Below are 25,176 nucleotides of genomic sequence, written 5' to 3' on the forward strand. Positions count from 1 at the left end.
TTGTCCTTATGATCCCATTTTTGAAAATTAACATTTTAATTGTAAAACAAAAATAAAATTCTAAGCCCCCACAACTGCTGAATGGACTCCCTTGTTGGCCAGCAGGATCCAAAATAAACATGGAAAACTAATTCAGGTCATGACCAGAAGGAGGGCGTCAGACATGCCTTGTCATACTCTCCTCCCTTCAGAGTTTAGGCACAGCTGACCAATATTAACATTAGAATACAGATCATAAGACTGACAAAACAGGCTCTTTGTATCAGTAAGATACCCAACTCCATCCAGACTCTGATATAGCATAACATGACAGATAGCAGTCCCTGAAGGAAATCATAGTATTTTATCCCATAATATATTTTCTTTGACACACTTTAAAATAGTCCTGCAAAGCCATCTCTTTGGGGGAAATTTGTATTCTGTAGAGAATCTCCTTCCTTTCAGAAAAGAGTCCAGGTCTTTTCTGGAGAGTCTGATACCTTTTAAGATCCAGTAAGAGATATTTATCATCTATTCTCTCTGAAGCCTGTTCTGAGGCTTCACCTACATAACAAGAACCTTGGTTTCCACAATCCCCCTTATCTTAACTCAAGCTTTTCTTTTCTTTCCCTCCTCTTTCTTTTCCTTCCTTCCTCTCTCTCTTTTCCTCTCTCTCTCTTTTCTTCTCTGTTGCCCAAGCTGGAGTGCAGTGGCACCATCATGGCTCACTGTAGCCTCAACTTCCCAGGCTCAAGCGATACTCCCATCTCAGCCTCCTGAGTAGCTGGGACTACAAGCATGCACCACCACACCTGGATATATATATAAATTTTTTTTTTTGTAGAGATGGGGGTCTTGCTGTGTTGCCCAGGCCGTCCTTGAACTCCTGGCCTCAAGGGATCCTCCCAGCTCGCCCTCCTAAAATGCTGGGATTACAGGCGTGAGCCACCGCAATGGCCCATTTCTTTATGTCGTCTTCCAACTGTTCAGCCAACGCTTAACTCTGAAACCAACTGCCAATCTTTGAATCTACTAGTGACCTGAAAGCCTTTCCTGGCTGACCCAATGTATACCTCCCATGTATTGATTTATGTCTGCCTGTAACTGCTGTATCCCTAAGATGTATGAAACCAAGCTGTAACCCAACCACTTTGGGGTCACGTTCTCAGGACCCTCTGAGGCTGTGTCACCAGCCATGGTCACTCAAATAGGAGGCCCAGAATAAAACTCTTTACAGACTTTGTGTCTTTTTGGTCAACATAACCTAACCCTAAACATAACCCTCCTGGAGAAGGTGAGATTACAGGTATCTCTTTTCTTCATTCGATCTGTGTATTTCCTGATTTCTCTACAGTTTTTAGGCATTCGCTGTGTGATCTAGAAAAGCTACGGAGTCTCGCTCCGTCGCCAGGCTGGAGTGCAGTGGCGCGATCTCGGCTCACTGCAACCTCCGCCTCCCGGGTTCAAGCGATTCTCCTGCCTCAGCCCGAGTAGCTGGGATTACAGGCACACGCCCCTACTCCCAGCTAATTTTTGTATTTTTAGTAGAGACGGGATTTCACCATGTTGGCCAGGATGGTCTCTATCTCTTGACCTCGCGATCTGCCCGCCTCGGCCTCCCAAAGTGCTGGGATTTACAGGCGTGAGCCACCGCGCCTGGCACAAATTCTATTTTCTTTCTCTTCCTTGGAAAGCATCGCTGGGCATTTATTCTGTCCTAGTATTTGAGTGAAACTTCTCTTAGCATTTCAGCGCAGTGACCATAATACACCATTTCCTTTCCTTCTTGTTATGGGAAATTCGGTTCTAACCCAGAGGCCTTGGGCTCCAGGACCCAGTCAGGCAGCCCTGGACTTGACCCTAAAAGGGAGTAAAGACAAATGCGAAGTTCAGTCAGGGTTTCAGGGCTATCAAAGCTCATAGCCTGGAGCTTCTTAACCTTTAGGCAGGGTAGAGACATTTAAAACGGCCCCTAAACTTGGAGGGCGCGTAGGCTCATGGGAAATAGAGTCCGGTACTTGTCCTGGGACCAGCGGTGGGCCCTGGAGACGGACTTCCGGTGCACTCCCGCGCGTGTGCACCTCTCCCTGTGTGCGTGTTCGCGCACGCGCGCCGCCGCCGCCGCCGCACTGCTCTCGCTTCCTGAGCGTCCTCAGGTCACCGCTTGCTCTAGTTCCCAGGCTTTGGCCTCCAGTGGACGAGAATCGCGGAGCCTGCGGGGCTGGACGCTGACCGCCCGGGCCAGCACCTAGGCGGGCGCGGGGCTGCACGGGCCAGGGTTCGCGCGGGCAGGGTGGAGGCTCGAGCGGGGATCCCCGAGCGTGAGCCCCGGAGCCCGCGGCGCTGGGGCCAGAGGGGCCGGGCGGGAGGTGGCGGCGGAGGCGAAGGGGCGGCGGGACCCGGGCCTGGCCCGTGTGTGTCCTGGTGGCCCCTGGCCCAGGCCGCCGCTGTACGGTGAGCCCCAGGGAGGCGGATCTGGGTCCCGGGAAGGACACCCGCCTGGATTTGCCCTGTAGGCCCGGCCCGGGCCCCTTGGGAGCAGAACAATCTTAGTGAGGTGGACAGGAGAGGACCTCGCGAGCAGACGCGCAACAGCAGCCCCGCCCCGGCCTCTCGGGAGCCGTGGGGCAGAGGCTGCAGAGCCCCAGGAGGGTAGGTCTTGGGTTTTCGGGCCCGGAGAAGGGCCTGGGTGAAGTCACCGTGTGTTCGGGACCTTAGAGTGTGGGGCAGGGGGAGGGTCTCGATCGTTTGCAGGAGAGACGTGTGTTTGGGTTTGAGGGTAGGGTCCGGCTGCACCGAACAGGCGCTGCATGGGAAGATCTGGGAGGACGAGGCTTACGGGGCCGTGGAGGGTGTCACCAGCCTCAGCTGTGGACGTCGTCTCCACTCCCCCGTAACCCCTAACAGCCCTTCTTCCTCCTCTCCGTGCTCCAGATTTCGACTGCCTGTAAACGTCCGTCAGCACCTCTGTTCTCTCATTTCAGTGTCTGCTGATTCCCCCCTTAGATATGCCCTGGAGACTCGTAGTAATGCAGGAACAGTCTGCAGGGATTCTCTCCTGCTGCCTCAGTTGCTAGGGGAAGAGACTGGGCCTTAGCAGGTGGGTGACTTGACCAGGTCACCGGCTTTGTGGGTAGAGTTGCTCATAGAACTCAGGAGTCTTATCTTCCAGGCCAGTGTTCTTTCTCCCATATCCTAGTTTTCTTAATAGATTATTAGGTGCAGCAATAACCAAGTTCAGTTAGATAATTTAGAAACAAAACCATATTTTATACACATTCATTTCATTTCTGAGAGCTCACATACTCAATTTCTATGGCTTCTTTGATTTTAAGCAGTTTAAGGAGACAATAAGAAAATGCGGGCCGGATGCAGTGGCTCACACCTGTAATCCCAGCACTTTGCGGGGCTAGAGCAAGAGTATGCCTCGAGACCAGGAGTTAGAGACCAGCCTGGAGCCCAGGAGGTTGAGGCTGCAGTGAGCCCTGAATGCACCACTGCACTCCAGCCTGGGTAGCAGATTGAGACCCTGTCTCAACAAACAAACCACAAAAAACATGAGCCGTATAATGAGAATTTTTTTTTTCTTTTTGCAGGTTGTATTTGATGATAGCAGACTATTCGTAAAATGAGTTGTGTTACCCATGAGAGTCTAACTCATCTAATTACTAATTGTCTTAGAGTTACAAAGTTACAAAGGCATGCTCCCCCATCACTCTTTTTTTTTTTTTTTTTTTTTTTTTTGAGACAGTGTCTCTCACCCAGTGTGGAGTGCGGCAGCGTGGTCTCGGCTCACTGCAGCCTCCACCTCCCAGGTTCAAAGGATGCCTCACCCTCCTGAGTAGCTGGGACTACAGGCATGTGACACTACGCCTGGCTAGTTTGTTTGTTATTTTTAAGTAGAGACGGGTTTTCGCCGAGGCAGTCGGATCACTTGAGGCCAGAATTCCAGACCAGCCTGGCAAAACCCTGTATCACTCTTTTAGGTCCTTCTGAGTGTTTGTAGGCTGAGTGTTCACAGGGTGTTAGCCTCTTGAACTTTCTTTTGTGGTTCTTACGCAGGAGATTCCTGCCTTTGCAGGCCAGAGCACTCATGACTTCAATGACCTGCTTCTCCCCGTCTAGGTCTACCAGCCACAGTCTCTGCACGTTTCCAAGAGCAGCAGAGAATGAACACATTGCAGGTGAGTTTTCATGCTTGTGTATATGTTCCTCAACTTTATTTTATGATGCATTTTAAGTGGTTTGTAAGGATTCATACTTTTTTTTCTTTTTTTTTTGAGACGGAGTCTTGCTCTGTTGCCCAGGCTGCAGTGCAGTGGCATGATCTTGCTTCACTGCAATCTCCACCTCCTGGGTTCAAGTGATTCTCCTGCCTCAGCCTCCTGAGTAGCTGGGATTACAGGTGTGCACCACCATGCCCGACTAATTTTTTGTATTTTTAGAAGAGACAGGATTTCACCATGTTGGCCAGGCTGGTCTCAAACTCCTGACCTCAGGTGATCCTCCCACCTCAGCCTCCCAAAGTGCTGGGATTACAGACATGAGCCACTGTGCCCAGCCAGGATTCATACTTTAAAATGGCAATGTGGAAATAGACATTGTCCTGTAAAATATAGTGTGGCAGATCAGCACCAAAAATGATTTGTGAAGCTTATATGTATGGGTAGTACATTTTAAGGCTGTTGAAATTGAGCCACACCCAGGACTGATATTCTTGGCAGTCATCACAAAAGGAAAATGCCATCTGTATTAGTCCATTCTCGCACTGCTATAGAGAAATAACCAAGACTGGGTAATTGATGCAGAAAAGAGGTTTCATTGGCTCACGCCTGCAGGCTGTATCATAGGAAGCATGGCTGGGGAGACCTCAGGAAACTTACAGTCATGGTGGAAGGCCAAGGGAAAGCTGGTACATCTTCCATCACCAGAGCAGGAGGAAGAGGGAGGGGGAGGCGCTACACACTTTTAAACAACCACGTCTTGTGATAACTCACTGAGTATCAGGAGAACAGCACCAAAAGGGATATTGCCCCCATGATCCAATCACCTCCCACCAGGCCCCACGTCCAGCATTGGGGATTACAATTGAACACGCGATTTGGGCGGCGACACAAACCGAAACCATATCACCGTCCATGACATTGTTTGCATTGATTATAAGGAGAAACCAATTTTGTTACTTGGGGATTTAAAAGATTTTCTAGGACTTGGAAAAATTTCTTCATTCCAGTTGATATAATTGCAGATAGCTTTCCTAATAACAACCATTAAATTACCGTAACTTATGGCTTATTCTTGGTGCTTATGTAAGCAGAGGGCCTGCTGCCCAAGGAGAACCTGGTGCATATAATTTTTCCAGGGATGGAAATATTGTGATCCAAGTAGACGGAATTCTGTTTTTACTGTTGAGTCCTAGACCATGGGGGGAATGAAAGATGTGATCATCCTTCAAATATTTGTTCATCTTTCCGTTTGGGTTGCACAGCAAACAATACAAACAGTTACTCTCTTGTGAAGATTTCCTCATTTCTGTTTCTCATTTCAGTTCTCAGTGTTTTAGTTTTGTCCTTTTCACGTTGCTGAGTCAGTCAGTAAAGATTACCAGTGATTTAATTGCAGTCGAATCCAGCGGGCATTTCCTAGCCCCTACCTCACAGGACTCTTTGTCTGCCTTTGACATCCGTTACTTCCAAACTGATATTTTCTCCATGGAGTCTCTCTTTTCTTGGCTTTTAAAAAGATTTGTCTATAAGTATTTCTGTTTGTCTTTAAATGATGAAGTCTGTTTTGTTTTGTTTTGTTCTGTTTCTTTTTTTCTTTTTTTGAAATAGAGTCTTGCTCTGTCACCCAGGCTGGAGTGTAGAGATGTGATCACAACTCACTGCAGCCTCAATCTTCTGGGCTCACACGATCCTCCTGCCTCAGCCTCCCGCATAGCTGGGACTACAGGCGCAAGCTGCCACACCCAACTAATTTTTTTTGTATTTTAGTAGAGACTGGGTTTACCGTGTCACCCAGGCTGGTCTCGAACTCCTGAGCTCAGACACTTTGCCTGCCTTGGCCTCCCAAAATGCTAGGATTACAGGTGTGAGCCACTGCTCTTGGCCTAGAGATGTATTCTCACTGTATTGCTCAGGCTGGTCTCAAACTCCTGACCTCAAGTGATCCTTTCACTTTGGCCTCCCAAAGTGCTAGGATTACAGGTGTAAGCACCTGGCTAATAAGGAATCTTTTTGAAAGGGGCTAGGAATAACTCATAATACTCTCTTAATACATGTGGCAGTTGGGTTAAATCTTTTAATAGTTCCCATAGTATGTCTCTTACGTGCTCATTGTTTTGAAGAAACTGGGTTGGTTATCCTCAGTTTGGATTGTGTTACCCTTGTTTCACCTTCAAGCACATTTTTAAAATCTTGTATGCCTTATAAAATTGGTAGTTTGATCTGGAAGTCTAATCAGGTTTATGTTCAGTTCTTTTCACACAGCTGTACCATACGTGGCATTTGTCTACTTCTGGAGACATGTGTTACCTTCTTTGTTTTTGTGAACTTAAGAACTATTGACTGTTGATTATTGCTGTGATTTACTAGTTCATTAAGGGAGGCAAAATGGTGATCTGCTAATTCTACCATTTCTTCTTTATTTACTAGCGAAAATACCTTTCTTTTCTTTTCTTTTTTTGGAAAGAGTCTCACTCTGTCGCCTAGGCTGGCACATTTATGGCTCACTGCAGCCTCAAACTCCTGTGCTCAAGTGATCCTCCCACTTCAGCCTCCCAAGTAGCTGGGAGTACAGTCATGTGCCACAATGCCCAGCGAATTTTTTAATTTTTAGTAGAGACAGGTTTCTCTATGTTGCCCAGGCTGGTCTTGAACTCCTGGGCTCAAGTGATCCTCTTCTTTGACCTCCCAGTGTTGGATTATAGGCATGAGCCACCACAGCTGGCCTAGAATACTTTTCTAAAGATAAATTTCTATTCTCTATTTGGTTATGTAATTCATGCAGGAAAGAAAGTTTCTAAAATATCGAGTAGGCTTCTAAGCAGGAAGGCTTTTTTGTTTTGTTACCATTATGAGCTCATGGGTTTAAACAGATAGTAAATATTTCAGTACATCGAAGTTGTGATTCTTTTTGAAAATTAAGTGGCTCCATCTTTGGCCAGATGGAATCCCTTTAAGTTGGTTTCTGAGTCCTTTTGAAATATATTTGATATATTTGATAGCAAATCTATACATATAATATATATTTGATAGCATTATTTTCTGTTCAGCATTTTATTTTGAAGTCATTTCAAATTTTCAGAAAAATTGCAAGGATTTTACAAAGAAATCCCAGATACTTCCTTTTGTTCAGATACTTCATTCTTAACATTTTCCCACATTAATCATTTATATGCATATATACATATATGTGTGTGTATATATTTATATATATATTTTTTCTGAACTATTTGAGAGTAGGTATGATTTGTCATGTCTCTTTACCCTATAAAGTTTTAGATTATATCTCATAAAATCAAGAACATTCTATTAAATACCCATAGCACAGTAATTGAATTCAGGAAATTTATGATTGATTTAATACTTTTATCTAATCTATAGTTCATTTTCCAGTTTTGCCAATTTCCCAATAATTTCCTTTATAGCAATTTTTAATTTTTGGTAGAAGATTCAGTCTAGGACTGTCAATTGCTTTTAGTTTTCATGCTTTTTAAGGCTGTTTAATACGGATTTGTTCCTCAGTGCCATTATAATATTTGAAGAATACAGGCCAATGATTTTATAGAAGTCTTTAAGTTTAGGTTTCCCTGATCTTTCTTCATGATTAGATTTAGACTGTGAATTTTTGTCTGGAGCACTACATGGAACCTCTTAAATTTATGGCTCAGGATAGGATCTGTCTTGGGAAACTTCTGCGCATGCTTGAGAAGATGGCTTGTTCTTCTCTGGTTGGGTGGAGTGTTTGATAAATGTTAATGAGATCAAGTTGGTTGGTTGTGTTGTTTAGGTGTATTATGTCCTTGTTGATTGTGTGCCTACTTGTATCAATTGTGGGGGAGAGGGGATTGAAATCTGCTGCATTTGTGGTTCTGTTTCTCTTTGCAGTTTTACCACTTTTTGCTTTATGTGTTATATTAGATACATAAATGTTCAAGGTTATTACATCCTGTTGATTAATTAACCACTTTGTAAAATGGCCTTCCTTATCCCTGCTAATATTCCAGGCTGAAATGTACTTCGTTATTTATGTAGCATTCTTTTGAGTAATGCATGCATGGTATATTTTATTCCATCCTTTTACTTTTAACGTATTTGCATCTTTATATCTAAAGTATTATTTCTTGTGGGCAGCAAGATTTGGATCTTGCTTGATTTCATCAGTCTATTTCTGTCTCATAATTGGGGATGTATAGACTGTTTACATGTAATGTGATTATTGATAAAACTAGTTAGGTTATAGTCCATTGTCTTTGCTTTCTTCTAGTCTTATCTTTGTTTCTTTTTAAAATGTCTTTGTTTGTCTTCCTTCCTTTTGATTAATTGATAATTTTTTATGATTCTACTTTATATCTTTTGTTGGGTTTTTAGCTATCACACTGTTTTGTTATTTTAGTGAGTTAGAATTTATAGTATGCAACTTTAATTATCATAGTTTATTCTTAAGTAATATACCATTTTGCTTAGAGCTTACAATAGGATACTTCCATTTCTCTCCTCTTGGTCTTTACACCATTGTTCATTTTATTTTTACAGGTAGTATCAGTGCCACACAGAATCTATTATGTTGTTGTTAATTAAACAGTTATCTTTTATTTATTTTGAGATGGAGTCTCACTCTGTCCCCCAGGCTGCAGTGCGGGGGTGTGATCTCGGCTCACTGCAACCTCTGCCTCCCGGGTTTAAGTGATTCTCCTGCCTCAGCCTCCCCGGTAGCTGGGATTACAGACACCCACCACCACGCCCGGCTAATTTTGGTATTTTTAGTAGAGACGAGGTTTCACCATGTTGGCCAGGCTGCTCTCGAACTCCTGACCTCAGGTGACCCGTCTGCCTCAGCCTCCCAAAGTGCTGGGATTACAGCACACCCAGCCCAGTTATCTTTTAAAAAGATTTAAGTAATGAGAGAAAATATGCAGTTACCATTTCTGGTACTCTTCTTTCCTTTGTGTAAATCTAAATTTTTATTTGCTGCCATTTTCCTTCTGCCTCAAGGACTTTCTTTAACATTTCTTCTAGTTGATGATGAATTCTTGTATGTCTGCAAATGTCTTCATTGTGTCTTTGCTTTTAAGGTGTTTTTCCTGGATTTTTCTCCACAGTGCTTTAAATATGTTTCTCTGTTGTCTTCCTGCTTACATTTTTTTCTAAGAGAAATCTGATCTCATACTCATCTTTGTTCTCCTATATATAACATGTCTTTTCGTCTTTCCCCCCTTACTGTTTTAAACTTTTTATCACTAGTTTTGGGCAATTTGATTGCAATACGTCATGGTATCATTTTTTTCATGTTTCTGTTTTGGGGATCATTGAACTTCTTGGATCTTGGGTTTATGGTGTTGTCACTTTGGGAACATTTTTATCATTATTTCTTAAAATAGCCACCACCTCCCCTCCATTGATTCTTGTTGCCTGTATATTCGGCCACTTGAAATTTTCCCACAACACACTGTTGCTCTTTCTTTGCTTTTAATTCTTTTTTCTCTGTTTCATTTTATGTAACTTCTGTTGCTGTCTTTATATTCACTAATCTCTTTTTTCCACGATGCTGTTAATCTTCTCCAGTGTAATTTTCATCTCAGATATTGTAGTTTCTGTCTGTAGAAGGTTAGCGTGGGTCTTCTTCACATCTTGCCTGTCTCAATGTTTTTGAACATTTGGAATAGAATGATGAACTCTCTCAGTGCTCTGTGCTGGTTGTAAACTCTGTGTCAGTTCTGGGCCAGTTTTGATGGACTGATTCTTTTCTTTCTTATGGATTGTAATTTCCTGCCCATTTTCCCATCTCACAGCTCTTTCTCCTCACATCTACCTCTGTTCTTCTTCCCTGCTCTGTGGCCTGGAAACGCTCAAGGCAGAAGTTGATTGGTTCACCTTGTTTATTTCCCAGCACTCATAGATAACTCTACTGCCTGATAATCAGTGCCTTGAAAACCATTGCTTCAGCCCAGGCGTGGTGGCTCATACCTGTAATCTCAGCACTTTGGGAGGCCGAGGCGGGCAGATCACGAGGTCAGGAGTTCGAGACCAGCCAGGCCAACATGGTGAAACCCCGTCTCTACTAAAAATACAAAAATTAGCCGTGCATGCTGGTGCATGCCTGTAATCCCAGCTACTTGGGAGGCTGAGGCAGGAGAATCACTGGAACCCAGGAGACGGAGGTTGCAGTGAGCCGAGATTGTGCCATTGCACTCCAGCCTAGAAGACAAGAGCGAGACTTCATCTCAAAAACAAAACAAAACAAAAAAACAAAGAAACCATTGCTTCGTATATGTTCTCCGTTTTATTTTTCTTTCTGTTTTTGATTTTTTTGTTGTTGTTGTTCTTTGGTATGTGCTGTTTCAGGTTGGAGGGTATATCCAGTACCTGTTAGTTTATCACAACTGAGGGCAGAAGTCCTCGTGTCTCTCTCTATATATTTTTTCTAATATATATATTTTTTTCTTTGTAGAGACAGGGTCTTGCTATGTTGCCAAGGCTGGTCTCAAACTCCTGGCTTCAAGCAATCCTTCTGCCTCAGTTTTCCAGAGTGCTGGGATTATAGGCATGAGCTACCTACCGCACCTGGCCTGGATCCAGTTTTATCCACGTCCAAATGGTTTTTTTCCCTGAGCTGTTTTTTATTTTCTTCCACCTCATATGAACTGTAGTGTCAGCTTATCTAGTTCCAGGAAGAAGCTTTTTGGTATTTTTATTGGGATTGCATATTTATAAAGTAATTTAGGGTAACTGACTTACCCTACATAGGGTAAGTTGACCTTAATAATACAACTAATTTTTTTTTTTTTTTGGATTTTTAGTAGAGATGGGGTTTCACCATGTTGACCAGGCTGGTCTCGAACTCCTGACCTCGGGTGATCTGCCCACCTTGGCTTCCCAAAGTGTTGAGATTACAGGCATGAGCCACCATGCCCGAGCACTTTTACTTTTTCTTAGTTATAGTCCTCTAATTGTTTTCTCTTCTCTAATTGTAGATAATGAGCATTTTATTAATACCTTGTTCTTGATCTTAGTGGGAAGGTATGTAGTTTTTCCCTGTTAAGTAAAATCCTGACTTTTGGACCGAGAAGACTGAGGCATAAATGTGTGTGTGTGTGTGTGTGTGTGTGTGTGTGTGTATACACGCAAACTGTATATATGTACTTGTGTGTAATTGAAATACATATGTCACAGATATATCATACATACCATTGCGTATTAGGGTGCAATATTTATATTTGTGTATATACATATTATTGATGTTAATGAAGTATCCATCAGTTTCTATTTTCTTTAGTTTTTTTAAATCAGCTTTTTCTGTCAAGCTTTTTCAAGTATCTTCATGGATACAAAATTTTTCTTCTTTGCTGTGTTATAGTGGCTTATCATATTAATAGATTTCCAAATATTAAACTAGTCTATATTATTGGAATAAGTCCTATTTGGCTATTGTATCTTATGTTTTTAATCTGGTACTGGATTTTGTTTGGTTGTGTTTCATTTTGGGTATTTGTATTGATATAAGTGGTATTGTATTGGCATGTAATTTTATGTTATTTATTGGTTGATCAGTCTTCTAACCCCTCCACCTCCTTGCTTTCTGGACTAACTTAACCCAGAAGGTTATTACTCTCTTTTGGTGATTTTATCAGCTCCTGTGGCCTGCCTGTGGATAAGCTTGGATGTTCTGCTTTAGTTTCTCAGCCCACAGCCTAGCGACTCTGCCTCTGCTATCTCTTGGGATCTACATGGTCCTAGCTGTATCACTGGATTTGAACCCCTTGTTGATATGTTCTTTATAAATAATAGGATAATGCAACATGCTTACTGGGCACTTCCTTTTTCTAAACTACAAGTTTGGGCAGGGCATGCTGGCTCAAGCCTGTAATCCCAACACTTTGGGAGGCCAAGGCAGGTGGATTGCTGGAGCCCAGGAGTTTTGCATTTTTCTTTTTCTTTTTTTTTTTTTTGAGACAAGGTCTCACTCTGTTGCCTAGGCTGGAGTGCAGTGTTGCATTCACAGCACTTGACCTCCCAGGCTCAAGCGATCCTCCTGCCTTAGCCTCCCAGGTAGCTAGAACTACAGGCATGTGCCATGATGCCCAGCCAATTTTTTTTAAATTTATTTTTAGCAGAGATCAGAGATGAGGTCTTACTCTGTTGCCCAAGCTGGTCTCGAACTCCTGAGCCCAAATGATCTTCCCATCTCGGCCTCCCAAAGTGCTAGGATTATAGGCATGAGTCACCATGCCCAGCCCCAACCTCTTAAAAATTGAAGCTGCTTCATGTTTGCCATTGGTACTTTTTACACCTCATCATCTTCTTCCCCTTCATCCCATAGAATACACAATTCATCTTTAAAGACTTCAAGTTAACTGAGTCTGTGAAGCCTAATCTGATGGCATAAAGTTAAAATAATTTGATCTTCTTTTGTTAAATCATTCTGCACCTTGTCTGCATTACTCTAATAACAGCTTTGGGCATTCATACATTTAACGAATATTTATTGCTGCAAGATTGAGATGTTTGAGATAAAACTCAGCCATGCAGATAGCCAGAGGCCACTGGCTATGAGAATAAAAGAGCCAAAAGAACAAGGAGCTGAAACTAGATGAGGGCCCCAGAGCAGTGAGTTAGGAAGAAGAAGACCAGGAACTGACTGGTGGGCACTCCACCATGAAGAGGTCCAGGAGAAGGGGAGGGCCTGGCAGCAAAGAAGACTAAAAGAAGTGACAAGGAGTAAAATGCTTATGTTTGTTTACATGTTTATCTCCTTATTAGGTTGTCCGCTTTCTGAGAGCAGGCATGGTGTTTCACTCATCTCATATCCCCAAAACTCAGTTCAGTTGCAAAATAGGAGCTCAGTTGTGTTTTGGATTTTTATTTTTGTGATATATATGTGACCCCAAAGGATATGTATTTCCAATATGATTTCCCTTCCATAATCTGTAACATAAAATAAGGTGTACAATGTTCATGGTTAACTTTACCATTGAGCTTTGTAAAATGTTATCCCCCTATCCCTTTTCCATATCTCCCAATTCTGATCATGTTGCCGTTACAGGGGCCAGTGTCATTCAGAGATGTGGCTGTGGATTTCACCCAGGAGGAGTGGCAGCAGCTGGACCCTGATGAGAAGATAACATACAGGGATGTGATGTTAGAGAACTACAGCCATCTAGTTTCTGTGGGTGAGGATAGCTTGCTTTCTGAATGCTGTCATTTGAATGGGGTTTTATCCTTGAGTTTGAAGAAATAAGTGATGACACCATTTAATTCCTTGTGGGCACTAGCTGGAGTGTTTATATTATTATTCATTGAAAGATTCTAACTTTGATAAGGTAAAAAATGGAGCACTTCTGTTATGCAGCTTATGAGGTGGTAACATCTTGTACTTCGGAGATTCTGAAGCCAAGCAGCTTGCCCAAGTCCTTCTCTTCCCATTAACAGGGTATGATATCACCAAGCCAAACGTCATCATTAAGTTGGAGCAGGGAGAGGAGCCATGGATAGTGGAAGGTGAATTTCCATGTCAGCATAGTCCAGGTAAGTTAGTAGAGTATCAAATGTTAAAACATGCTCATCCCAGACCTTTGGGAGTGACTAAAGGGTTGTTTATATGCATTCGGTACCCTCAGTAACACCTTCCAACCCCCAAATATCACTTTCCTTCCCGCACACATACATGAACTCTTTTGTTGATTTTACATTTGATTTACATTGGTAGGGATTTCTTCATTCTAACCTGTACTGGGGGCCCATTCACTTCCTCTTTCTCCAGCATTATCGGTAACTTATTTATTCCCTCGCCATTGCAGAATTGTTGTGGGTTTTTTGTTTGTTTGTTTGTTTGTTTTGGAGACAGAGTCTTGTTCTGTCACCCAGGCTGGTGTGCAGTGGTATGATCTCAGTTCACTGCAACCACCACCTCCCAGGTTCAAGCAATTCTCCTTCCTCAGCCTCCTGAGTAGCTGGGATTACAGGCGCATGCCACCACGCCTGGCTAATTTTTGTATTTTTAGTAGACACAGGGTTTCACCATGTTGACCATGCTGGTCTTGAACTCCTGGCCTCAAGTGATCTGCCCACCTCAGCCTCTCAAAGTGCTGAGATTACAGTCCTGAGGCTCCCGGCCTTACAGAATTGTTTTGTTTTGGGGCATTCAGAAGTCTGACATAAAAATTACCTTGAGACTTTTATGTTCATTCTTTTTATCTTCCATTTTCTTTCCTTCCTTGCTTTAAAAATACTTTGGACTTATTTTCTGCCCTCAATTTTATTTACTTCTTTAGGCATTCAGATACCAAAACCTCGTCCCCCACCTATGCCTGTGAATTCAGTTACAGCTTGTGGTGTACGTTATTTCCCAAAGTCCATGCTCAGTTGATGTGACGATATAGCACTCCCTCAGCTTTCCTCTCTTTCCCCAATGCTCATTTATGACCCGTCTGTGTTCATTTCCCCTTCCCCATAACTGGAATCATGCTCTGTCCATAGTAGACATTCAGGAAGTGTGAATTTCATAAGTGAATGTCGGTTCCTTTTCTTGCCTTTTCAGAAGTGTCCCCCTAGGACCTGTTTTCCAGTTTTTTGGTTTTCTATGTATCCCTTAAAAGAGTTTATCTAATCTCAACTTCTAAGACCTTTTTTCCTGTGTATTTTTGCAGCTTGCCTCCAAATTGATATGTCTGACACTTTTAACCTGGAGCCTAGTTGAATATTTTACTTGAAAACATAGCAGTACCAGGGAGATAGTTCACTTCCTTCTTTCTCAGAATGTCTGATGATAAACTGTGCACATTCCAAAATCATGAATTCTGTCTACCTTCCTCACCTCCCAGTATTTGATTGTGCTAGTCTTCTCTCCATGGTTTGTGTTCTTTGTCTTTTGTGAAATGCCTTGCAGATCGTCAGCACATTCTGTTTCTTTTGACATTAGTGTTCAGTATTCTCCCATACCTGGATTACAGTGGATCCATCTTCCATTCAAATGATCATTGTCCTTTTCCTTCATCTGCATTTTACTTGCCCAGATAATACATATTTTCCCTCCCTTTCTTCCTCTCCTCCCTCCCTCCCTCCCTTCCTTCATTCTTCCTTCCTTCCATTTTGAGATGGAGTCTCGCTCTTGTTGCCCAGGCTGGAGTGCAATGGCACGATCTCGGCTCACTGCAGCCTCTCCCTCCCAGGTTCAAGTGATTTTCCTGCCTCAGCCTCCCAAAGTAGCTGGGATTACAGGCACACGCCACCATGCCTGGCTAATTTTTATATTTTTATAAAAAAAAAAACAACATAACATACAATTTACCATCATAACCATTTTTAAGTATACAGTAATGTTAACTGTATTTGCATTGTTGAGCAGTCAGCTTTAGAACTTTATGCTTTACATTTGAGCTGACAAGGTTAACTCCTTGAAGTTTGCTTCATGATTCATTGACCACTCCAGTCTTTCCTTCTCTTAATATCTATTCCACTCAGCAATTGTTACCACAAAAAGCTAGATATGATTATATACTCTGATATGATTATACACTCTGATAGGATTATATGCTGTAAGAATTATATGCTCTGATAGGAGTATATGCTCTGATAGGAGTGTATGCTTTATGAGTATAAGCTCTAATAGGATTGTGTGCTCTGTGATTATATGCTCTGATAGGATTATATATTCTAAGATTATATGCTCTGATAGGAGTCTATGCTCTATGAGTATAAGCTCTGATAGGATTATATATTCAAAGATTATATGTTCTGATAGGATTATATGCTGTGATAGGAGTGTATGCTCTATGAGTATATGCTCTGATAGGATTATATGCTCTGAGTATAAGCTCTGATAGGAGTATATGCTCTGTGATTCTATGCTTTGATAGGAATATATGCTCTAAATGATTATATGCTCTGATAGGTAGGTACATATATTTGTTGCTTGAGCTTCTTCTACCTGCATTATAATCCTCCAAAGAGGAAAGACCTTTTTACTCTTCTTGCTTTGGTAATGCAACATACAATAGGCATTCAGTAGGTTTTTATTCACTTACCAGGGAGGTAGGTAAAAGAAAGATCTTTATCATTAATCCATTGAGAGATCATTTATTCCGAACCATAGATTCTGATAAAACAGATAGGGGCTAGATTAGAACCTGTAAGCACCCATCAGATTAAGAACTACTTTAATTTCTATTCAGAGAGATTCAAAGAAAATATGAATACTTTCCAAGGGCATAGGTTTTGGTTAGGAAATAAGATCATAGCTGCATCAACTACTTTAAAATTCAGTTTTCACATGGAAAATTTATACTCCAATGCACATTGTGCAACTTTAAGAAGCTATTTTAAAATGTAAGGGAAAGAGATTCAATGAACTGGGAAGAGATTTGATAAATGTCTTCAAGTTTCCCCCAAACTATAGATAGATTTGGAGTATAGCCAACACCAGAAGTCAAATTGAGTGGAGAAGATCACGAGTACAGACTTGCGGCTGAGAATAAGCAAGGCATAGCCTAGGCTTCGAGGCACAGAAGATGTTGGCAGATTAGTGGAATGCTAGCTTGGACATATATTGTGAATCCAAGTAGTGAAAAATATCATTAATAACCTTTCAGTTTCTTCTGTTGGTGTTTGGGGTGCTGTAGCTCAGAGATGTTGTAGATTTCTGAGCAGAGTACCATCAGGGTTGCATTGAATGTGGGTGATAGCAGCTAACAATAGTTTAGTGGATCCAAAAATTTGTAAGATACATAAAAATAAAAGTACATCATGGGGCAGCTTTAGGAATCTGAGATATAAAATTTTACACCAAATGAAACCCAGGAGTTTGGGAACTCTTGTTTGTATTCAGAATTAAGTAAAAGAATTATACAGAGACATGACTGGTTTTAGGAAATTTAAGTCAGCAAATTGAAAGAAAATTAATAGCTCAACTTAATGAGCATTTGTTTTATGTTATAAACTGTTCTAAGCAGTTTACATGTACTAATTCAGTCTTTTGACAACCCTATGATTTAGGCATTCATATTCACATTTCAGATGAGTGAAACTGCATCACAGTTACGTAACTTGACCAAGTGCCCTAGTTAGTAAATTGTTGGGAGTTTGAACTGAGGTGGCCTGCTCTGGTGGTCATGCTCTTAACCACTGTGCTATATTGTGCAAGCAGGGAAAGCAGAATTTAATGGCTAAGAAGGTTAGCTAGTATTAAATATGACTTTCAAAACACTTCAAAGATCTGATCTTGGGTTTTTTGTTTTGTTTTCTTTTTTTTTTTTTTTTTTTTTTAGTAGAGACAGGGTTTTGCATGTTGCCCAGGCTGGTCTCAAACTCCTGAACTCAGGCAATCCACCCATCTTGGCCTCCCAAAGTGCTAGGATTACAGGCGTGAGCCACCATGCCCAGCATGATCTTGTTTTTGAGATATTCCCTGGCCGGCCATGGTGGCTCATGTTTGCAATCCCAGCACTTTGGGAGGCTGAGGCAGGTGGATCACCTGAGGTCAGGAGTTCAAGACCAGCCTGGGCAACATGGTGAAACCCTGTCTCTACTAAAAATACAAAAATTAGCCGGGTGCGATGGCGTGTGCCTGTAATCCCAGCTACTTGGGAGGCTGAGCCTGGGAAGTGGAGGTTGCAGTGAACCAAGATTGTGCCATTGTACTCCAGCCTGGGTGACAGAGCGAGACTCCATCTCCAAAAAAAAAAAACAAGATACCTTGCCTTCTGGTCTATCTTATGCGTCTTTTGGACATTCACATGCCTGGATCTCTCCTCCAGATGAATGTGGATCCTCTCTGTAAATGTGAAGAAATCAGAGCATTCAGAATGTTTATTTGCATTTATATGCAGACTAGTAAGGCATGAATTTTGGAAGGGATGCCACCATCGTCGTCTTGATATGAAGCGATATCTTGCAGTTTAATATAAGTTGTAATAGATGTCTCCCAAATGTAATCCATAATGGAGTCTTTCCTTTGCATGAAGACCTAGCACCTGTTTTTGTTCCTCCTTATCCCATTTGATCTAAGTCCTCCCATCTTTGCCTGGATCTGGCGCACTTTCAGCCACTTCTCTGCTCATCATTTGGTTGTATTTCACCTTTTCTACCAAAGTTTGAAACATAATATTTGTAAAGCAACAAGGTTATCTGTATTCAATATGAATTTACTCTTCTATTTTCTACCACTATCTCACCTTAATTCTTTCGCCGTGTGTGTGTGTGTATGTGTGTGTGTGTGTGTGTTTATGTTTTGTATTACAAATAAAAGGAAAAAGATAACTATGCATGTGTAATTATTTTTATTTATAGAGATTGGCTCTAAAGCCAGAGTCAACCCCACAATGGGGGCTCTTGAATACCAGTACCCTTCCATAGCTAGTGTGTTCAGATTTACAAAGTTTGTTTACTATTTTTCGTTTTTAGAAGTCTGGAAAGTTGATGACCTGATAGACAGAATCCAAGAAAACGAAGATGAACACTCAAGGCAAGCTGCTTGTACCAACAGCAAAACTCTGACTGAAGAGAAAGAGAATACATTTAGTCAAACTTATATGGAAACAAGCCTTGTTCCTTCAAGCATAATAGCTCATAATTGTGTCTCATGTGGAAAGAATTTAGAATCTATTTCAGAATTAATTAGTAGTGATGGAAGCTATGCCAGGACAAAACCTGATGAGTGTAATGAATGTGGGAAAACATATCATGGAGAGAAAATGTATGAATTTAATCAAAATGGGGATACCTGTTCTCAAAATGAAGAAAATATTCTTCAGAAAATTAATATTTTGGAGAAACCCTTTGAATATAATGAATGCATGGAAGCCTTAGACAATGAGGCTGTTTTTATTGCTCATAAGAGAGCTTACATGGGGGAGAAGCCCTATGAGTGGAATGATTCTGGACCAGACTTCATACAGATGTCAAATTTTAATGCATATCAGAGATCACAAATGGAAATGAAGCCCTTTGAATGCAGTGAATGTGGAAAATCCTTCTGTAAAAAGTCAAAATTCATCATCCACCAGAGGGCTCACACAGGAGAGAAACCTTATGAATGTAATGTATGTGGGAAATCCTTCAGCCAAAAGGGAACCCTCACTGTACATCGGAGATCACACTTAGAGGAGAAGCCCTATAAATGTAATGAATGTGGGAAAACCTTTTGTCAGAAGTTACACCTCACTCAACACCTAAGAACTCATTCAGGAGAGAAACCCTACGAATGTAGCGAATGTGGGAAAACCTTCTGCCAAAAGACACATCTCACCCTACACCAGAGGAATCATTCAGGAGAGAGGCCCTATCCATGTAACGAATGTGGGAAGTCCTTCTCCCGCAAGTCTGCTCTCAGTGACCATCAGAGGACTCACACAGGAGAGAAGCTTTATAAATGTAATGAATGTGGGAAATCCTACTACCGAAAGTCTACCCTGATTACACATCAGAGAACACACACAGGAGAGAAGCCCTATCAGTGTAGCGAGTGTGGGAAATTCTTTTCTCGGGTTTCATACCTCACTATACATTATAGAAGTCATTTAGAAGAGAAACCCTATGAATGTAATGAATGTGGCAAAACCTTCAATTTAAATTCAGCCTTCATTAGACATCGGAAAGTACACACAGAAGAGAAATCCCATGAATGTAGTGAATGTGGAAAGTTCTCTCAGTTGTCGTATCTCACTGACCATCATACAGCTCATTTAGGAGAGAAACCCTATGAATGTAATGAATGTGGGAAAACCTTCCTTGTAAATTCAGCCTTCGATGGGCACCAGCCACTTCCAAAAGGGGAGAAATCCTATGAATGTAATGTATGTGGAAAGTTATTCACTGAGTTGTCATACTATACTGAACATTATAGAAGTCATTCAGAAGAGAAACCTTATGGATGTAGTGAATGTGGGAAAACCTTTTCCCATAATTCATCCCTCTTCAGACATCAAAGAGTACACACAGGCGAGAAACCCTATGAATGTTACGAATGTGGAAAATTCTTCTCTCAGAAATCATATCTTACCATACATCATCGAATTCATTCAGGAGAGAAACCCTATGAATGTAGTAAATGTGGAAAAGTCTTCTCTCGGATGTCAAACCTCACTGTCCACTACAGAAGCCATTCAGGAGAGAAACCCTATGAATGTAATGAATGTGGGAAAGTCTTTTCTCAGAAGTCATACCTCACTGTACACTATAGAACTCATTCAGGAGAGAAACCCTATGAATGTAATGAATGTGGGAAAAAATTCCATCACAGATCAGCCTTCAATAGCCATCAGAGAATTCATAGAAGAGGAAATATGAATGTACTTGATGTGGAAAATCTCTGAAGTCAGATCTCAATTTTTAGAAAACTCTGAATATAATGAATATGGGAAATCCAATAGGAAGTCAAAACGTTTAACGGAGAGTTCATGTTCCTGAATGGTGAGAAGCATTTAGGTGTTAGAGTCATTTTAATCCTAATTTTCACAGAGAAGAATCCCGAAGAATGTAACAAGAAGCAAAGCCTTCAGCAAGATCATACGACTCATCGGACACTAATTTATGTGGGAGTGAAGTTTTATAAATATTTAATATTTATTTTGGATTCAAATTGCATTTACATATCAGGGAATCATACAAAGGCAAAATCTGTCAATATGGTGAATGTGGAAAATATATTGTCTTGGAAATTTGTTCTAAAAGCCATATTTCTAATGTAAAATCAGGTGTTTATAGGAACAATCTCAGAGGCTATAAGCTCTGAATAAATCTTCATTGTATAAAATGAAGTTTTTAAATTATCAGGAGTTGATCATGAGGACAGTAGCATTAAATAAGTATATGGCCGTTTTTTATCATGTCTTAAAAATGCAATCTAATGGTAATTCTATGCAAGTGTGGAATTGGACGACTTGTGAAGAGGCAGTTTTCTTATTTGAGTATTAGGATGGCAAAATGTACTAAGACAGGATATACTGTTGGTGAGATAATATTTAATAGGTATAAAATGGTAAAATACCTAGTTTTCTATTTAGAGGAATTTACAAATGGGTTTTTAACAAATGCCTCATTAGTAGAGGAGGCAGTGGTTTTGTAAAGTTTTCAACTGCATCTGAGCAAGATAAGATTTTCTAAAAGACTATTTTGATAAACTATACATACATAATTTGGAATTGTTTAAGTCTATTTCAGTGAAAGAGAACAAGCATACTGCCCATACTCTAAAATATCCCCAACTCTCACACCACCCTTGTTTTTTAACCCATAGGTTTGAGTGTGCCTAGTGCCAATATTTTATAATTTAGAAATTTTATTCACAAACTTCTGTTTGATACAAATACGGTGTCATTGTTTTGTGCATTCTCCTTTTTCCCAGTATTTCAGAACAAATTGATTCAAGTTTCTAGCAGATTTTTTTTTATCAATTAACTTAATGTCCTCGCTCCATTTCTTGCTGGAACAGTTTAGGTACCTACCGCTTCTTCACATGACACAGGGGAATCCTGATTAGTCAAAATAATAATGATTTCATTCTCTTTGCCAGTCACTTGTTTTATAGTGGTCATATGACCTGATACTGGGTAAACAAAACAAAGATGGATTTTTTCTGAGAAAAGGTAAAATGGTAATCAAATAGATTGTGTTCCAGGAATGCAAAGGTGGCTTAATATTCAAAAGTCAGTTGCTATTATACACCACCTGTAGAAAAGTAATCTGGCATGCAGAACATTCTTGTGGTAAAGTTAATGGTCATTTATGATCTTAGCAAATGATGGATTGAAAGGGACTTCCTTAATTGCATAAAGAGACTTAAACTACAACAAACAGTATGCTTAATGATGAAATAATGAACATTTCTGCTAAGATTATAAAAATAAGACAAGGATATCTGCTGTCAGTGATTTTATTCAGCATTGTTCAGAAGGACCTAACCAGAAAACTAATGCAAGAAACAGAAACAAAAGGCATAGAGATTAGAAAAGAAGTAAAACTTTAAAAAAGAAAAAGAATATAAATCTCTATTTGCAGATGCCGTGAGTAAATTTGATAAGTTCTCTGCATAAAAGTTATGCAAAAAGCATTTTATGATATACCAGCAAAAAACATGGAAAATGGAATTTTGAAAAGCAATGCCACTTAAAAGATCCCTCAAGTGCCTAGGGGGAGAAAATGAGTTAATATGCTTTGAAGAACTGTATCCAGAAAAGAAAATTACAAAGGAGGAGAGGGACAGGATTCCAGGACAATCTCAAAACTATTGCTTTTTCCTAAATTCATTGCGACCTTAAAATCCTAGCAAGTTCTTTAATGTAAATTAACAAGCTAATTCTAGAATTCATATGCATATTCAAAAGGCCAATAATTGTCAAGGCTATCTTGTAGAATGGACAGAGAGGATTGAAATTTCCAAATATCAAGACCTGTTATAAAGCCATAGAAATAATGAAGGTGTTATTTTGGGACAAGGATGAAAAAACTGACTAGTGGAACAGCATACAGATTCAAAAGTAGACCCACATGTATACCATCACCTGACTTTTGAGAAAGGTGACAATGAAGTGTAGTGGGGGAAAGGGTGTTCTTTCCAGTAAATGTGCTTTGCCAATTAAATTTTGTAATTTAATAAAAAGTCATTTGGAGGTGGATTGCAGATCTGAATATGAAATGTGAAAGCTTTACAAAGAAATCTGAGGACAGTTTGTAATCTTGGAGTAAGCAAAGGTTTATTGAGACCCAAAAAGCATTAACCCATAAAATTAGAACTTAATATTAAATTTGAGAACTTCTATTTCTCAGAAAGACCACCAGTAAGAAAATGAACAGGAAACCATGGGGAGGAGAAGATATTTGCAGTTCATGTATGTGACAACAGCACTGAGTATAGCAAAAGTGTTGGCAAACTTTTTAGCAAGGCACCAGATGGTGAAAATTTTAGGCTTTGTCACAACTGCTCATCTTTGCTATTGTGTGAAAGCATCCGTACACCATGCATTAAAAAAAAAATGAGCATGGCTGCTTCCCAGTAAAACCATTCACAAACCCAGGTGGCAGTCTGGATTTGGTCTGCACTCATAGTTTTCTGGCCCCTGATCTTGAATATGTAAAGAGCACCTACAAATCAACAAGGGGGAAAATGGAAAAGGCAAAAGACTTTAGAGGATATCCACTCACTTTAGAGGATATCCAGACGGCCAATAAACATGAAAAGATGTGTTAGCTTTATTAGTAATCAGGGAAATTGAAATTTAAAACACCATGTAGTACTGCTACCCATCCATGGAAATTGTTAAAATGAAAAGCATGAAAAAGCATCACGTTTTGGCAAGGATGTAAGCAAGAGGAACTGTACACTACTGGTGGAATTGCTCATCGATAAAACCATTTTTGAAAGCTGGCACTTAAAGCCAAGCATATGTATACCGTTTTACCCAAACCCAGCAAAAATGCATGTGTCTGTCCACCAAAGGACATGCACTAGAATATTTATAGCATAAAACAGCACAAAACAGAACTATCTTAAGGCACATGTGCAATGGAATGAATAAACAAGTGGCATATTTCCATGGAATACTGTAAAACAGCATGAATGAACTAGAAGTCCGTGCAATAACATAGCTGAATTTAACAAACCTTGCTGAATGAAAGACTCCAGACACAAAAGCCAACATGCTGTATGATTCCTTCTATATAAATTATAAAGACGGGCAAAACTTGTCTATGCGGTTCGAAATTAGGATAGCAGTTAGCCCTGGCCAAGGCTGAAAGGGGGCATTTATCTGGTGCTGGGAATAATCTGTTTCTAAACCTGGGTGCTAAATATCTGAGTGTGTTCTGAGCTGTGCACTTAAGATATATGTATTTTTCTGCATGTGTGTTACACTTTCCATAAAAGTTTTCTAAAATCACAAATGGCTAACATTTTTGGCGCTCATCACTCTAATCATATTTTTCTAGATGTGTATGAATATGCTGCATAACAGGAATTAAATGGCAGATTTTGCATAATTCTGTGCAGGAAATACATATTTATAGTAATTTTAATGGCAACTACTAAGATTTCCTACGCTGTCCTTAAGGCTTAGCATAATGTATATTTTAAGTGAAATATTTGAGAAGGTTAAAGAGTCATTACATACTTTGTCATCCTGTACTTTTGCATATATAAATAGGTCTGAGCTGCCTCTTCAATAAAGAATCTAATGTGTAACATTTCATATTTCCCTAAACAAATTGTTTTTTGCATTTCTGAATTCGGGATTCCTCTTAACTTTTACCATAGAGGTGACCTTTCTTGGCAGTGAATGAATATAATGCTGAGTTTGATTTGATGGAAAATTATTTAAGAAGTATTCAGCTAAACCTTTGAGCAAATCTCAGATACACAGTTAACAGCACAGATGTAATTGAGTGAAAGAAACGGGTCACCAAGACTTTGCACCATTGAAAAAAAAAGCACCTTGGGTGGGGGCTGGCTGAGCTTGTAAAAGCACAGCAAGAAGGACGTGACGTTGGATTGGATGGCATAGACTGTGTGCCTCATTTTCTTTGGTGGGGAGGCATTTTTTTGTTTTTCTTTCTTTTATTTTTAGTTTTTGAGTCAGGTTCTCACCACAGCCTGCAGTGCAGTAGTGCACTCACAGCTCATTGCAGCCTCGAATTCCTAGGCTCAAATGATCCTCCCACCTCAGCCTCCTGAGTAGCTGGGACTACAGGTGCATGCCACCACACCTGGCTAATTTTTTTATTTTTTAATTTTTTTCATAGAGACAGGGTTTTGCTGTGTTGCTGGACTCAAACTCCTGGGCTCAAGTGGTCCACCCAACTCGGCCTCCCAAAGTCCTGGGATTCCAGGAGTGAGCCACCTCACCCGGCCGTGTGCTTTTCATTCCGCCTTACTCATTGAGGGTTAAGCGGAAGTATGAACAGGTGACTAATGCTTTGCTGAAGGAGGGGGAATCTGAGAGTTGGTTGGGACTTGGGGGTGTGATTCCCTCACAGTGGCTCCCTTTGCTCT

The 25,176-nt window shown here is 40.6% G+C and overlaps 1 protein-coding gene across 5 annotated transcripts; it reads left to right on the forward strand.

The window, feature by feature from the left end:
• The first annotated feature begins 2,081 nt into the window (after nt 1-2,081).
• Nucleotides 2,082-24,388, forward strand: RBAK (RB associated KRAB zinc finger). 5 transcript variants are annotated; one of them, XM_030795832.1, is made up of 6 exons: nt 2,082-2,631; nt 2,986-3,079; nt 4,042-4,163; nt 13,243-13,369; nt 13,629-13,724; nt 18,597-24,388. In XM_030795832.1, exons 3-6 carry the CDS (start codon nt 4,149-4,151, stop codon nt 20,504-20,506), a joined length of 2,148 nt encoding a protein of 715 aa, XP_030651692.1. In that variant the 5' UTR covers nt 2,082-2,631; nt 2,986-3,079; nt 4,042-4,148; the 3' UTR covers nt 20,507-24,388. The 5 variants fall into 5 exon arrangements, with proteins under 5 accessions (XP_030651692.1, XP_030651691.1, XP_003277961.2 ...); XM_030795831.1 differs by lacking the exon at nt 2,986-3,079; XM_003277913.4 differs by lacking the exon at nt 2,986-3,079 and having other exon boundaries at nt 4,105-4,163.
• Nucleotides 24,389-25,176: the final 788 nt, after the last annotated feature.

The sequence above is a fragment of the Nomascus leucogenys genome, chromosome 17, assembly GCF_006542625.1.
Source record: "Nomascus leucogenys isolate Asia chromosome 17, Asia_NLE_v1, whole genome shotgun sequence".
NCBI lineage: Eukaryota > Metazoa > Chordata > Mammalia > Primates > Hylobatidae > Nomascus > Nomascus leucogenys.